The sequence below is a fragment of the Solanum pennellii genome, chromosome 6, assembly GCF_001406875.1.
Source record: "Solanum pennellii chromosome 6, SPENNV200".
Taxonomy (NCBI): Eukaryota; Viridiplantae; Streptophyta; class Magnoliopsida; order Solanales; family Solanaceae; genus Solanum; species Solanum pennellii.
Genome location: NC_028642.1, coordinates 50,355,728 through 50,367,839, shown reverse-complemented (window position 1 = coordinate 50,367,839; position 12,112 = coordinate 50,355,728). Strand labels below are relative to the sequence as shown.

The following is a 12,112-nucleotide window of genomic DNA, read 5'->3' as shown; positions in this document are numbered from 1 at the left end:
ATTATTATCGCTAAATATAATATAATAATAATTATGTTATTGCTCAACAATTATTTTATTTATATTTAATTGTATGTTTATAGTTATAGAAATCCAAATAAATTTCTCAAAAAGTACTTGCAACATGTAATGACCAATGGATCCTTAAAATATACTGTAAATAATAATAATCAAAAGAAACAGACAAATGACATGGTGTAATCAACATCAACTGCGGTAGTTCATAGTTTAAGTGGATGGTAACTGTTATCCATGGAGAGTGAATATGAGAATTTATAGAAATAAATTACGACGCGGTCAAAACTCATTTTTTGTCCATTAATTAACCTTTATACACATTTTTTTTTTGGTCGAAACTCGAAACTGGTAATTTTTGCTTATTCCTAAAAAAAGCTCTCACCTTTATCTTCTTCCTTTTTTTTTTTCAGTTATACTAACAAAAAAAAACAAAAAAAAAACATACCACCCTGTACTCATAATAAGATACTAATCTTCTTCACAGATCCCAATTCCAAATCCTTTAATTTATGGTATTTGATTTGATTATATTGTTCGAATTCGGATTAACTACGGAGTTATAGAGTATTGAGGATGTCTGGGTTATGGAGATGGAGAAATGTAAAATATACTGCATTTGGGAATATGATTTTTCGAAACCAGCAACAGCATCGGAATTTGGTGAATTGGTTACATGTGAAGCGGAGAGAGACTATAATTGGGGTGCAAGAAAGGTATAAATGGGACCGTGGTGGTGGTTCTTCCGATGAGTATAGAACTGCTCCGAGAAGGATTAGGGCGGAAGCTTATTGTCCTCGTTGTTCTAAGCATATGGATCTTCTTTTCTCTAATCGAAATCATCAACTTATTCCACCTCCTCCTGCTTCTAATGATGAGGATGATAACAGTAGTAACAGTAATAGTAGTATTAATACTACTGATTCGAAAGGTGAAGCAGGTTCAGGACCTTATCAGGCTGTGAATCTTTGCCCTAATTGTAAAACGGCTTATTATTTTAGACCCTATAAGATGGCGCCACTTCAAGGTAGTTTTTTTGAGATTGGAAGGATGAAAGGGAATGGGAATGGTAAGAGAGTGAATAATGATGAAGATAATGGGAAGAGACAGAAGCCGTCTTTTTGGGAGTCGTTGAAATCATATGGTGGTGAGCCTCCTGAAAATTGGACACCACCTGGTAATGGGCTGGCTGTGCATACTCCTCCAGGTCCACCATTTGCGCCTGGACTTAATCTGATACGAGCTCCGAAAACTGATGGGAAAAATGGTGGTGGTAAAGATGAGGGTAGTGATGAGAAGAGTGGGTGGGGTGGGTCTAATTTGGGGATGAATCTGCCAACACCAAAAGAGATCTGTAAGGGACTTGACAAGTTTGTTATAGGTCAAGAGCGTGCCAAGAAGGTTTGTTTTTCATTTTCTTATTTAATCCAATGTAGTCATTGTTTCTTCACTGAACTACATAATACTGAAAGGTTGGAACTTTATGACTATGATCAAGCAACTGAATCAGTTTATCTATTGGTGCACAATCCAATGGAACTTTCAACTTGCAACTTTAATCAGCAGCAATTCCATATTACTAATCTCTTTGTAACTTGCTATTTTCCTTCTCAAAAGAAAAAAAAGAATGATCTTTTGTAATTGTTGTTGCTGGGAGTTTTGAGCATGAATATATTTCTATTTTGCATTTTATGGAGATGCATATCTATAATGCTTGTTCTTGGGAATCAGAATGTAAATTGGCTTTGATGCTTATGCTTCTGGTATAGTTTTTTTTTTTGTGTTGTCGCTCTATCCTACTTCAGAGAAGGACTATATGGTAGATCTCTCTCTTAAGTCCTGGTTTGAACAATATGTGTCTTTATTTTGCCTTTTGTTTACAAAATGATTCATATGGCAGGTGCTTTCGGTGGGTGTTTATAATCACTACAAAAGGATTTACCATGCTTCATTGCAGAAAGGGTAAGCAATCCATTTGATTCATGATTTGTTGAAGGCTTATTGCCGATCGACATTTTCCTTCTAAATTATGATACTTTTGTATCCTGAATATCTTCTTTTTCCTTTCTCTTTTTACTTTATTTTCTCCATATGAACCGTATTTATTTACCTCTGCATTAGGTCTGGAGCAGAATCGACAAAGGAAGATAATGAAGAAAATGTGGAATTGGAAAAAAGCAATGTGCTTTTGATGGGGCCTACTGGATCAGGTAGAAATCAAATTTTTGTACTTGTACTTTCAGTCAGTTACTTATGCAAATCTTTAACCTCAGAACCTTGAGAGATTGCCAGCTGGCAGAAGTCTCTATAGTAGAAGCAGTCCAGATTTAGGTTTTCTGATTCAGGAAACTAATTGCAAACTTAGTTGTTTTTGTGTGTGCCTTTTTTCATTCTTGTACTCATCTATTGCTTCCTTAAACTTTTGATTAGCCTTAGAAATGTTGAGACCTTGTGTAAGTCGATATTGCTTGTTATCAGGGATGTTCCGAAATTGAGAACCTTAATGAGAAACTTCTAATTTATGTTTGGAAAATTGGGACTGTAGAAAGGAAGGAGATGTGAGAACTTGTGTGTCCCCTTTTGCTTAATGAGAAATGATACGAAGAAAAAGAAGGACGACAAGGCGTTTTTCTCATTGTAGGCACTGATGCTTTCATCATCTGAACACCTGTCCACGCTTTCTTGTTTTGTCTGCCAACCGAACAAGGGAAATTGGTCTTTCTTCTTGATTTCTTCTTTTTGTGTCGGTCCTTTAGTCAAAAAACGAATTAAGTTTCCGTAACACAGTAATAGTTGCAATAAATATAGATTGTTTTAAGAATGCCCTCATTTTCACTTTATGCTTTTGTTCGTAGCTTCCCTAAACTAAGGTGTGCCCTCAATATCCAATAATATTTTCTGCCGAAAATTGCTTATTTGTGTGGGAGAAGTTGTCAAACTTTGAACTTTCTAACTCTGCTTTTGGAACAGGGAAAACACTACTTGCAAAAACCCTTGCCCGTTTTGTGAATGTGCCTTTTGTTATTGCAGATGCAACAACCTTAACGCAGGCAAGTAAGATGCTGTGCTGTTTGATTTGAACTTTGCCCGCTTTGATTGTTTCTGTTCTTATTTAATGAAAAATAAATGGCTGTATATCTGTCCTTTTACTGGCAGGGTGTTTGCTTTAATTATTTTTTCTCCTTTTCTGTTCTTTTGCCTGTCACTGACATTGCTCCTCTCTAGCTAAGTTATGTCTGACTTACCTTGTTACTCTGTTTTCTCAATGCATAGATGTTCTTCTCTTGAAGGTCAAAGAAAATAGAATCTGAGCGGTTGTTTGGGAACTTTTAAAATCAGAGATTGGATATAATGACACTCTAGTTTGGAGTTGATTTGGTTGAATATTTCCCAGTTCATGTTTGATCCTTGTTTGGCAAGATCTGAGTGTTGTGATTTTACCAAATCGTACTTTAGAAAGTCATCTAATCTGAATATTCTGTAATATCTCTATCAATGTGTCAAGTAGTGTATGCCGATGCCACATAATGACTGATAGGATATCTCAGTAAACTTTAAATTACAGGAAATATATGAGAATCATTTAGAAAGAGAGTGGAGATGAGCTTTAATCAATTCAGGAGTAGTCACCAATCCCTTATTTTCTTTTGGTGTACTCATGTAGTTCCGGTTTGTATAGAGGATTGGGTGTCTTTTGGAGATATCCATGTTTTATAGGTTTCATCTTTTTATAGTATATCTCTTGTATACGGCCAAAATGGCCTTGTCTGCTTGTCATTATCAATGAAATCTTGATCAGACAAAAAAATGATACTATTATCCATTATAAATTTAAGCCATTATTAAGTATGATGATAAATCTTTTTAACCTTACTGACGCATTTTGTGCTATCTTACAGGCTGGATATGTTGGTGAAGATGTCGAATCCATATTGTACAAGTTGCTTACGGTATATTTCATACTTCAGATTCATAAGTTTACAAATAACTGGCTGAATTAAGTATGTCCTATTCTACATATTCTTGGTTCTAGAAAAATTGGATTTACTACCAGGATGCTTCTTTTTACATTTTACATTTAATATGCCATCCCTTTTATTGTTATTCCTATCTTTTATTGTGCCAGTAGTTTCCTTATATAGCAAAGTATTACTTTAACTTAGAATATAGTGTTGACTAATATGTGGGTGATGTTAGGAATGTGATTCCTGATCTGTTCTAAATTTCCATATCTGCACTAATTTAAACTCATCTCATTCTCTTGTATCGGACAACTCATTGATGTTTACATTGGCTGGATGTTTTATATGTACGTGGACTCTCCAAAAATGCACTATTTCCGGAGGGTCCAACACCTACCCGTTGACATGGAGAGGCCGAGCAACATAGATCCCAACAGTGTGGCGATTCCTTGATGATGTCTGATCTTGTGGGACCTCTCTATTGAGAAGGAATTGGAAGAGTTGGCTGGATCTGATCTATACCTTTGTATTTATACTAATTTCAGTCTTACTGAATCCCTTCTGTGTACAAAATGAATGATGGTTTCCTTTAACACATTCATTTGCAAATATCACAAATTAATAATATGCTTAGGTTTTAGTATGAACTTTGCTATGGGGATATATACTTCTGTGTGAACAGGCCTTTTTGTCTCATTTCTTTGAATCTCAGTATAAACTTGCTCTGGATTGGGGATGTTTGCTGTAGAATTTTGTTTCTTTGAGCCTCTTTTATTTATTGTTTTGACCCAGGTTATGAAATTTTTAAAAGAACTATTAGCTTTCAATTTGATATGCAGGTTGCTGAATTTAATGTGCAAGCAGCACAACAAGGGATGATCTACATTGATGAAGTTGATAAGATAACAAAAAAGGTGTTATCTTTTACCTCTTTTTTGCTTCTATGCCTTCTGTTAATGAAATTTGACCATTATGTAATTCTTTTTATCTGACATTTGAAGGATATCACAACTGACATCTATCTTATTCAATATGCAGGCCGAGAGTTTAAACGTTAGCAGAGATGTTTCTGGGGAAGGTGTTCAGCAGGCACTACTGAAAATGCTAGAAGGAACTGTGAGTGCTCTTGGTTTTGGACCATTTATTATTTTATTTTTTTAATAATAAGAAAAGAAACTATTTGTTGGCTCTCTTAGGCTATTCTTAGCTCCCAGATTATTTAACTATGTTCTGGCTAACAAGTCCAAAGGCTACAAGATTTCAGTTGTGTATTAGGGAAATACCGAGTTAAATTCTACTGCAAATTTATTAGAAAGCTATTAATCAGGATATATAGTCCTATCAGCAACAACTATGCCTCAGTCTCAAACAAGTTGGGTCGGCTATGTGAATCCTCACTAACCACATTTCTCCATTTATATCCGTATTTCATTCTCAAAAAACAAACAAACTTGAACTTCTCTTGAATTGGTTTGCAAATACAATGAGAACTCCTCATATTGGTGTTTAGGCATCATTAAATAAGGAAATTTTGGATTAGACTTTATCATATGAGGGATGTTTGAACTAAGTTCTTAAATAAGGGCAAACTGCACTTCTTTTTTGGTGTAGTTTGGAACCTTGTAAATGAAGCTGATATAGTGTTAGAGCTACTGGAATCCCTGCAGGTTTACAAGGGGAACACTTCTATTTCTTACTTTTACTACATTATACAGATTCAGCATAATCCTTGTGCTCTGGAATAAAACTTAACCATTCTCAAGAAAAAAAATTGTTCTTGAATAAAGAAATTACTTAAATTCTGAGATTCCTCATTATGACTGATTACACAGAATATTCTATAGTATTAACTTAAATTGTTAAATATCTAACATATAACTTAATTAATATGCCCCTCAAACACGATGTAGTGAAATAACTTGAGTTGCAAATCAAAACAGTTGAACCCAGGCAAGTATGCTGGAAAAAATTATTGTTGAAGAAACAATCACCTTATTTATATCGTTGAAATAGTCTAGCCAGAATAGTGAGCAATCACTAAAAAGAAAGGCATTGCTAAAATATGCTTTCGTCCTAAAACTAGCAGGTAATGGCACCATGAAGAAATATGTTACTTTTTGAAAATATCAAACTTGAAAACTGTTCAAAGACTGTCTTTTCCATTTTGACATTTGATTCTGAAAGAGTTCAGTTGAAATCACTGATTGTTATCCTGTTAAGCTTCTCTATCCTCAATTTCTGTTTTGTTTAGTTTCTACAGTACTATAATCATGAGGCTGACATTTCTGCTTCAAAAGTTTGGCAGTTTAAACTTCAAATCATGTTGTTTAATCACTTTAAAGTTCTGTTGAAAACAGCATTGTTTAGCTAATAATGTAGGCTGCTGCCTTTATTAACCAGCATTAACAGAAGTATCTCTTTAATCCAGATCGTGAGTGTACCTGAAAAGGGGGCAAGGAAGCATCCTCGTGGTGAGAATATTCAGGTAAAGTGGATGAGAATGTGTTCATTTCTTCTTTTCCCTTGTTACCATTTTCAGAGTTCTGCAACCTTTTGTTTTTGGTTAAAGTTATAATTTTACCTCTGTAAATGGAAAACTCTAGTATACTAAAGGTATACTGTATACAGAAGATAGAATCTTACACAAAAATAACATGGACACTGCTAAGTGGTAACTTATTGTATAGAGTCTGAACCTTCACAATGCTGAAGGTTGGAAGGAGACGTATATAAAGTTTTCAATGGAAGCCCTTGTAAACCAGCAAACAACCTTCTATGCTAAATGGAATCTCGTTGTTTCTTTAAAAGTTTACTAAACAACATAAATGGTTCCCAGAGCTGTACAACCATGTTTTCTATCCCTTTAAAAAGCTTGTAGGTTCCTTTCCTTCAGAGTTGTGAAAGCTTAAGATACAATGTAGTGTTTTTACATATTAATGCTTGTCTACTGTATAGTGCCAGAATGTTTTCTCTCGATCTCAACACTATGTACAATCAATTCATCGTTTGCAGCAACTGATGTTCTTTTGACTTGTCATTCTTGAAAAAATCTAAAATTATGGATGAAATGAATTGTTGGATCTGTCATTCCTTTATTGGGGAGAAGAACATTGCAGTTAAAAACATAGATGACTTCTCACTGTCCCCCTTGCATTGATGGGCTGAAATTGAGCACAAGGCTTCTTTACCTGAAAAAGTGAGGCATATGAGTCAGAACAGGCATATTCCTTTGTAATTAAGTTCTTTGAATTGAAGTAGAAAACAGTGACGTAGGCAAATTGGGAAGCATTGAGGATACTGATAGTGAAGTTAGAAACGAGAGCACAATAAATACCAGAGACAAGGTGAACATTGCACATTTAAAATAGGTGCAATCTACTAAGAAAATATTTGATTTTGTTATTAGACAGGAGATAATAAGGCGATGAATCTATAGATAAGTTAGTCAAGGCAACGCCCTAAAGATAATTTTCCATTCAGAGATGTTAAAAATTGGATCTCATGCTCTAACTTAAAAGTAGCAAAACTTGTTGATGGATTTGTTGATGGTTAGCATCCTTAAGTCCTCTTCTAGATGTTAATGTGCATGTCAATCAGATCAGACAAAATGAAGTAAGGTTCTACATGTAGACACTTTCTTTACTCTGAGTTGGAATGGAATCATAAATACATCAATGATTCTTAGGGCTTTTCACTAACAAAACCCAATGTCTTGTGCTTCAGTTATTCAGTTCTTTTTTATTTCTTCTGCCTATGAATTTTCAAAAAGCATCCCCATTTTTTTAAACAGATAGATACGAAAGACATTCTTTTCATCTGTGGTGGCGCATTCATTGATTTGGAGAAGACTATTTCTGAGAGGTAATTTTTATTTTCCAAATTGCTTTTTCTAATTGCATCAGGAACTATGATTTTTGTGAATTATGATGGTTTACAAAGGTCTTATTACCAGACGACAGGATTCTTCGATCGGTTTTGGCGCTCCAGTTCGTGCTAACATGAGAACTGGAGGAATAACAAATGCAACTGTAACATCAACCTTACTAGAATCTGTAAGAAGGCTAGTCTAACTTTAATTTCTATTTTTTGTATATTGCCTCAGACTGAGAGTTCTGTTATAGAATTTACTAGTCAGCCGCTGTTGCTGAAAAATATCATTTCATGTTTGCAGGCAGAAAGTAGTGATTTTATTACATACGGCCTCATACCAGAGTTTATTGGGCGTTTTCCTATTTTAGTTAGTTTATCTGCGCTGACTGAGGACCAGCTTGTTCAGGTATTTTTATTCTCTGTGTTGCCTTCATTTTTTATTTTTGTGGGTGTTTTCCTATTTTAGTTAGTTTATCTGCGCCGACTGAGGACCAGCTTGTTCAGGTATTTTTGTTCTCTGTTATTTTTCTACGTAATGATGGACTGCATTGTTTATGGAAATAAGCTGCAAGTCATTTAGAATTGGAGGTTGTATCTCATTCTGATGGTTGTGCAATTGGTTCTTCATAAGCTTAGTGTACCTACTGGAGCAATTGTATTTTTCTTTTATCAGAAGTATTTTATCTGGAATAGCTCTTCTATGATTTAAGCAGAACAAATATTGATAAAGTCCAGTTGGCTCTCTTCTCATCGGTTATCATGAAAGACCCGAAATTTATGAACGTTGAGACTGATTGGTTATTACTCAATGTATCTTAGTATATGCATTGATCAAATTTGTTACAAGATGTTACAGTACAAGTACTAGTGTTAGAAATTTACAAGTGTTCAAGTTCTTTACTTAGATTTTTTTGTACATCGAATAAATATCAAATATGTGTACTGGTTGATACCTATAATTTATAAATAGGTTTCTCTTCTATCCATAAATTACCAAGTCATCAATGTGTATGGTCTTCTCTTTTTTTCTCACAGTGACCAGATTTGTGTTCTTAAGTTCGATTCCTTATATAAATTTACTATTCGTGTATATTTTCAGTATCCAGTTGTACCCACTCAAATGCCACTTTCACAGTGAATATATTTTGTATTCATCAAATTATCAAGTCTTAAGCACATGACGTCTCTTTTTAATTCTCACACAATTAGAAAATTTACATGTAGGTATTTTTATTCTCTAATTTATATACCGCTTTAAATGATATTAACAAGGCTGAGGCCTAATTTGTTATTGATTAGTCCCTGCCTGATTCTTTCTTTTTTTACTTTTGGTCTACAACTACCTGCTTTTTTCCAGATTATCGAGTTGGTTAATTTCATGTTTCTATTTTCTACAGGTCCTTACTGAACCAAAAAATGCTCTTTGCAAGCAATATAAAAAACTATTTAGCATGAATAATGTAAGTATAAACTATGATAACTTTACAACACCCAAAAAGAAAAAGATTCAATAATGAATATACACATCCTCAAAGCCAGAATCCAAAGTTTTTTTTTTTTTTTTTACTTAATTGAGTTGGACTTTCATTTGCTTGTTTAGACTAAGCTACATTTTACGGAGGGAGCCTTACGTTTGATTGCCAAGAAAGCAATGGTCAAAAATACTGGTGCTAGGGGATTGAGAGCCTTACTTGAAAGCATCTTAACTGATGCTATGTATGAGGTAAACTATGTCCAAATCTGTAAGGTCACGAGCAAGTGTTTTCATATTTGATTCAATTGATTGAATGTGCAGATTCCTGATGTCAAATCTGGAGATGATAGAATAGATGCTATTGTGGTGGATGAAGAGTCGGTAGGCGCAGTAAACGCACGTGGATGTGGTGGGAAAGTACTTCGGGGAGATGGTGCTCTGCAACGGTATCTTGATCAAGCAGACTTAGTAGATCAAAGAGTACGATCTGAACTCTCACTTGTTTAGTCTATTCCCTCTATAGCCCTTCTCTTGTCAAGATAATCATGCTTAGTCACATACATGCACACTCTTTTGACATCTGAAAATATCTGATTGCCAGGAAAATGATGGTGCAGCCGAAACTGAGCTGCAGGAGGGTGAGTCTGAAGTCTCGTCGAGAGCAATAAGCATGTAAGATTATTAGAACCAGAGTCTTAGGATTTCATACATGGTTAAAATTCCATTTGTTGTAAAATGTAAATTCATAAAACAGGGTGTTGATCCTCTTGTAAAACAACATAGCAATCTGCTTCCAGGAAAGTCGTAGAAAATAGAATACGGTATACGAGGAAAATGTAACCATTCTAATTTATAGGCAGCAGGCAGCAAGCTGTGTACTGATTCTTTTGGTAATGAGAAAACTTTGATTCTTCATATTTCAGAAGTTTTATCTTTCTCACAAAATTTTCAATGTTGTTATAAGATGTCAAAAACGTAATATTAGATGAGTTGTCCATGAAACTTCACTGTGTTATCACAAGTGAATTCTGAGGATAAAATATATGTATATTTTATCGCTTTTTTCAAAGGATAAAAAAGCTTTTTCAATTAACCTTTCACTAAAAAAATATATATTTTCACAAAACAAGTTTAAAAGGAAAAAATATGTAAAAAAGATTAGATAAAAACATCAAAAAACAATTCTCCAAATGTATAAATAAACATAAATTTAGTCTTATTTATAAATTAAAGAGTGTTTTCCCTTGTATCCAATGCTTGATTGATCATATAGGGGGGGATTGTATGAACTTTTGTGACATTTAATCAAAGCTTATAATAATAACAGTTTATTTGTCAAAATTAGAAATTGAACACTAAAACAGAATTTACATAAACTAACTATAAGAAACATCAACAAAAAGGACTAAGAAGCAGAGCACAAAAACTGCTGATATTGTTTCAGAAACTTATCCTAGCTAGTAAGTATTGTCCACAAAATTAGCTGAAATTGTCAAAGTAGTATACCAATTCTTCAGAGCAGCATATCTTGTAATTTGTAAATGCGCGTTAGACTGCCAAGATTGTTGGTCCAACAATAATGTTCGAACATTTTTGGCATCACAAATTCTTGAATTTGAAAAAAAGGCGCAGTTTGCCCTAACAGAGCATTCGCTTCACCAGCAGCAGCCTCTTGAGTAATCTGCACCTGATGTTGATTAGATTCTACTATTGCTTGTTTAGAAAAATTGATCAGCTTATTCTCCGGATTCATCAATACATCGGCATCCATATGTATTCAGCCAAAGTACCATATATTTCAGGCATAGTTACATAAGACTTCACATTCGCAAAGTCAGGAATTATAGGTTCTTGCATCGGAGAAAAAGTATTTAGTTCCCAATTGTTCGTGATTGCAGAGTCCCCACAACCGGCAAGTAGTCCAACAAAGCTTGTTTTATTGGCTGGAAGTTTCGAATATGCATTACGGTCTTCATTAACATCAACAATAAAACCTTGTTTGCAGGTGTGCTGGCAGATTATTTTCTGGTATTGTGTTCTCAAATTCCAAAACACCAATTCCTTGCACCTCAGCTTCATTTTCAACGACATTGATAGGATGATCGATCATCCCATAGTCCTCATTCCTCATTTGCGTTAGTTTAAGATCAACATTATATTCTATTGATAGAGCATAGATCTTCTCTTCATCTGATGAAGACTCTTGAATTTGCAACACTGGTTCAACAATATTGATTGGAGTGACTGCCTGATTCATCCGCAGCTCAACAGAATTTACCTCTGTATCCAACGTGTGTTCATCCACATCAGTTGTACTCGCATTACTACTTGGAGAAGGATTAACAAAACTTTTCGATTTTAGAGCACAAATACAATAGTCTCTATAATTAGAGTTTTTGAACTTTTTAAGAATAGCTTCGCAAATTCCTTCATGAGCCACTTTCCATCATGGGGACAACACATGTTAGTATCATAATCGAGACTCTTCTTGAGTCCCATATTCAAAGGCTTGCTCTGTTTACTCCTAACCCATTTCCCCTTATCTCGTTGTCTCGGGGCGTGTTTGGTATGGAGGAAAATTTTTTCCATAGAAAATGTTTTTCTAGAAAATGTTTTTCTGGAAAACAAGTAGATTTTGGACTTATATTCTCATGTTTGGTTGTTGAGTAGAAAATATTTTCGGAAATGATTTTTAGTGTTTGATTTATGAATGAATTTTTTTTTTGAGAGATTTCTTTTATTTTTACTAAAGTAAAAAATAATTTATGAAACTGAAAATATTTTTTAAAAT

General features: G+C 34.3%; 1 protein-coding gene and 1 pseudogene across 1 annotated transcript; one reads left to right on the top strand and one right to left on the bottom strand.

Moving 5' to 3' along the window:
• Nucleotides 1-406: 406 nt before the first annotated feature.
• On the top strand, nucleotides 407-10,243 carry LOC107023888 (CLP protease regulatory subunit CLPX1, mitochondrial-like). Its single transcript, XM_015224726.2, has 15 exons — nucleotides 407-1,416; nucleotides 1,916-1,977; nucleotides 2,137-2,225; nucleotides 2,986-3,065; nucleotides 3,915-3,965; nucleotides 4,817-4,891; nucleotides 5,016-5,093; nucleotides 6,406-6,462; nucleotides 7,768-7,838; nucleotides 7,930-8,029; nucleotides 8,149-8,253; nucleotides 9,245-9,307; nucleotides 9,448-9,570; nucleotides 9,643-9,801; nucleotides 9,923-10,243. Exons 1-15 carry the CDS (start codon nucleotides 592-594, stop codon nucleotides 9,995-9,997), a joined length of 2,013 nt encoding a protein of 670 aa, XP_015080212.1. The 5' UTR covers nucleotides 407-591; the 3' UTR covers nucleotides 9,998-10,243.
• A 426-nt stretch (nucleotides 10,244-10,669) lies between these two features.
• LOC114077640 lies at nucleotides 10,670-11,910 on the bottom strand (annotated as a pseudogene).
• Between the last annotated feature and the right edge of the window lie 202 nt (nucleotides 11,911-12,112).

Excerpts from the sequence above, each read along its gene's own strand:
- LOC107023888 (XM_015224726.2), top strand. The coding sequence starts at position 592 with ATGTCTGGGTTATGGAGATGGAGAAATGTAAAATATACTGCATTTGGG. Across the intron at positions 2,226-2,985 it reads GATGGGGCCTACTGGATCAG|GGAAAACACTACTTGCAAAA; the intron begins GTAGAAATCAAA and ends CTTTTGGAACAG. Across the intron at positions 9,571-9,642 it reads TAACTGATGCTATGTATGAG|ATTCCTGATGTCAAATCTGG; the intron begins GTAAACTATGTC and ends TTGAATGTGCAG.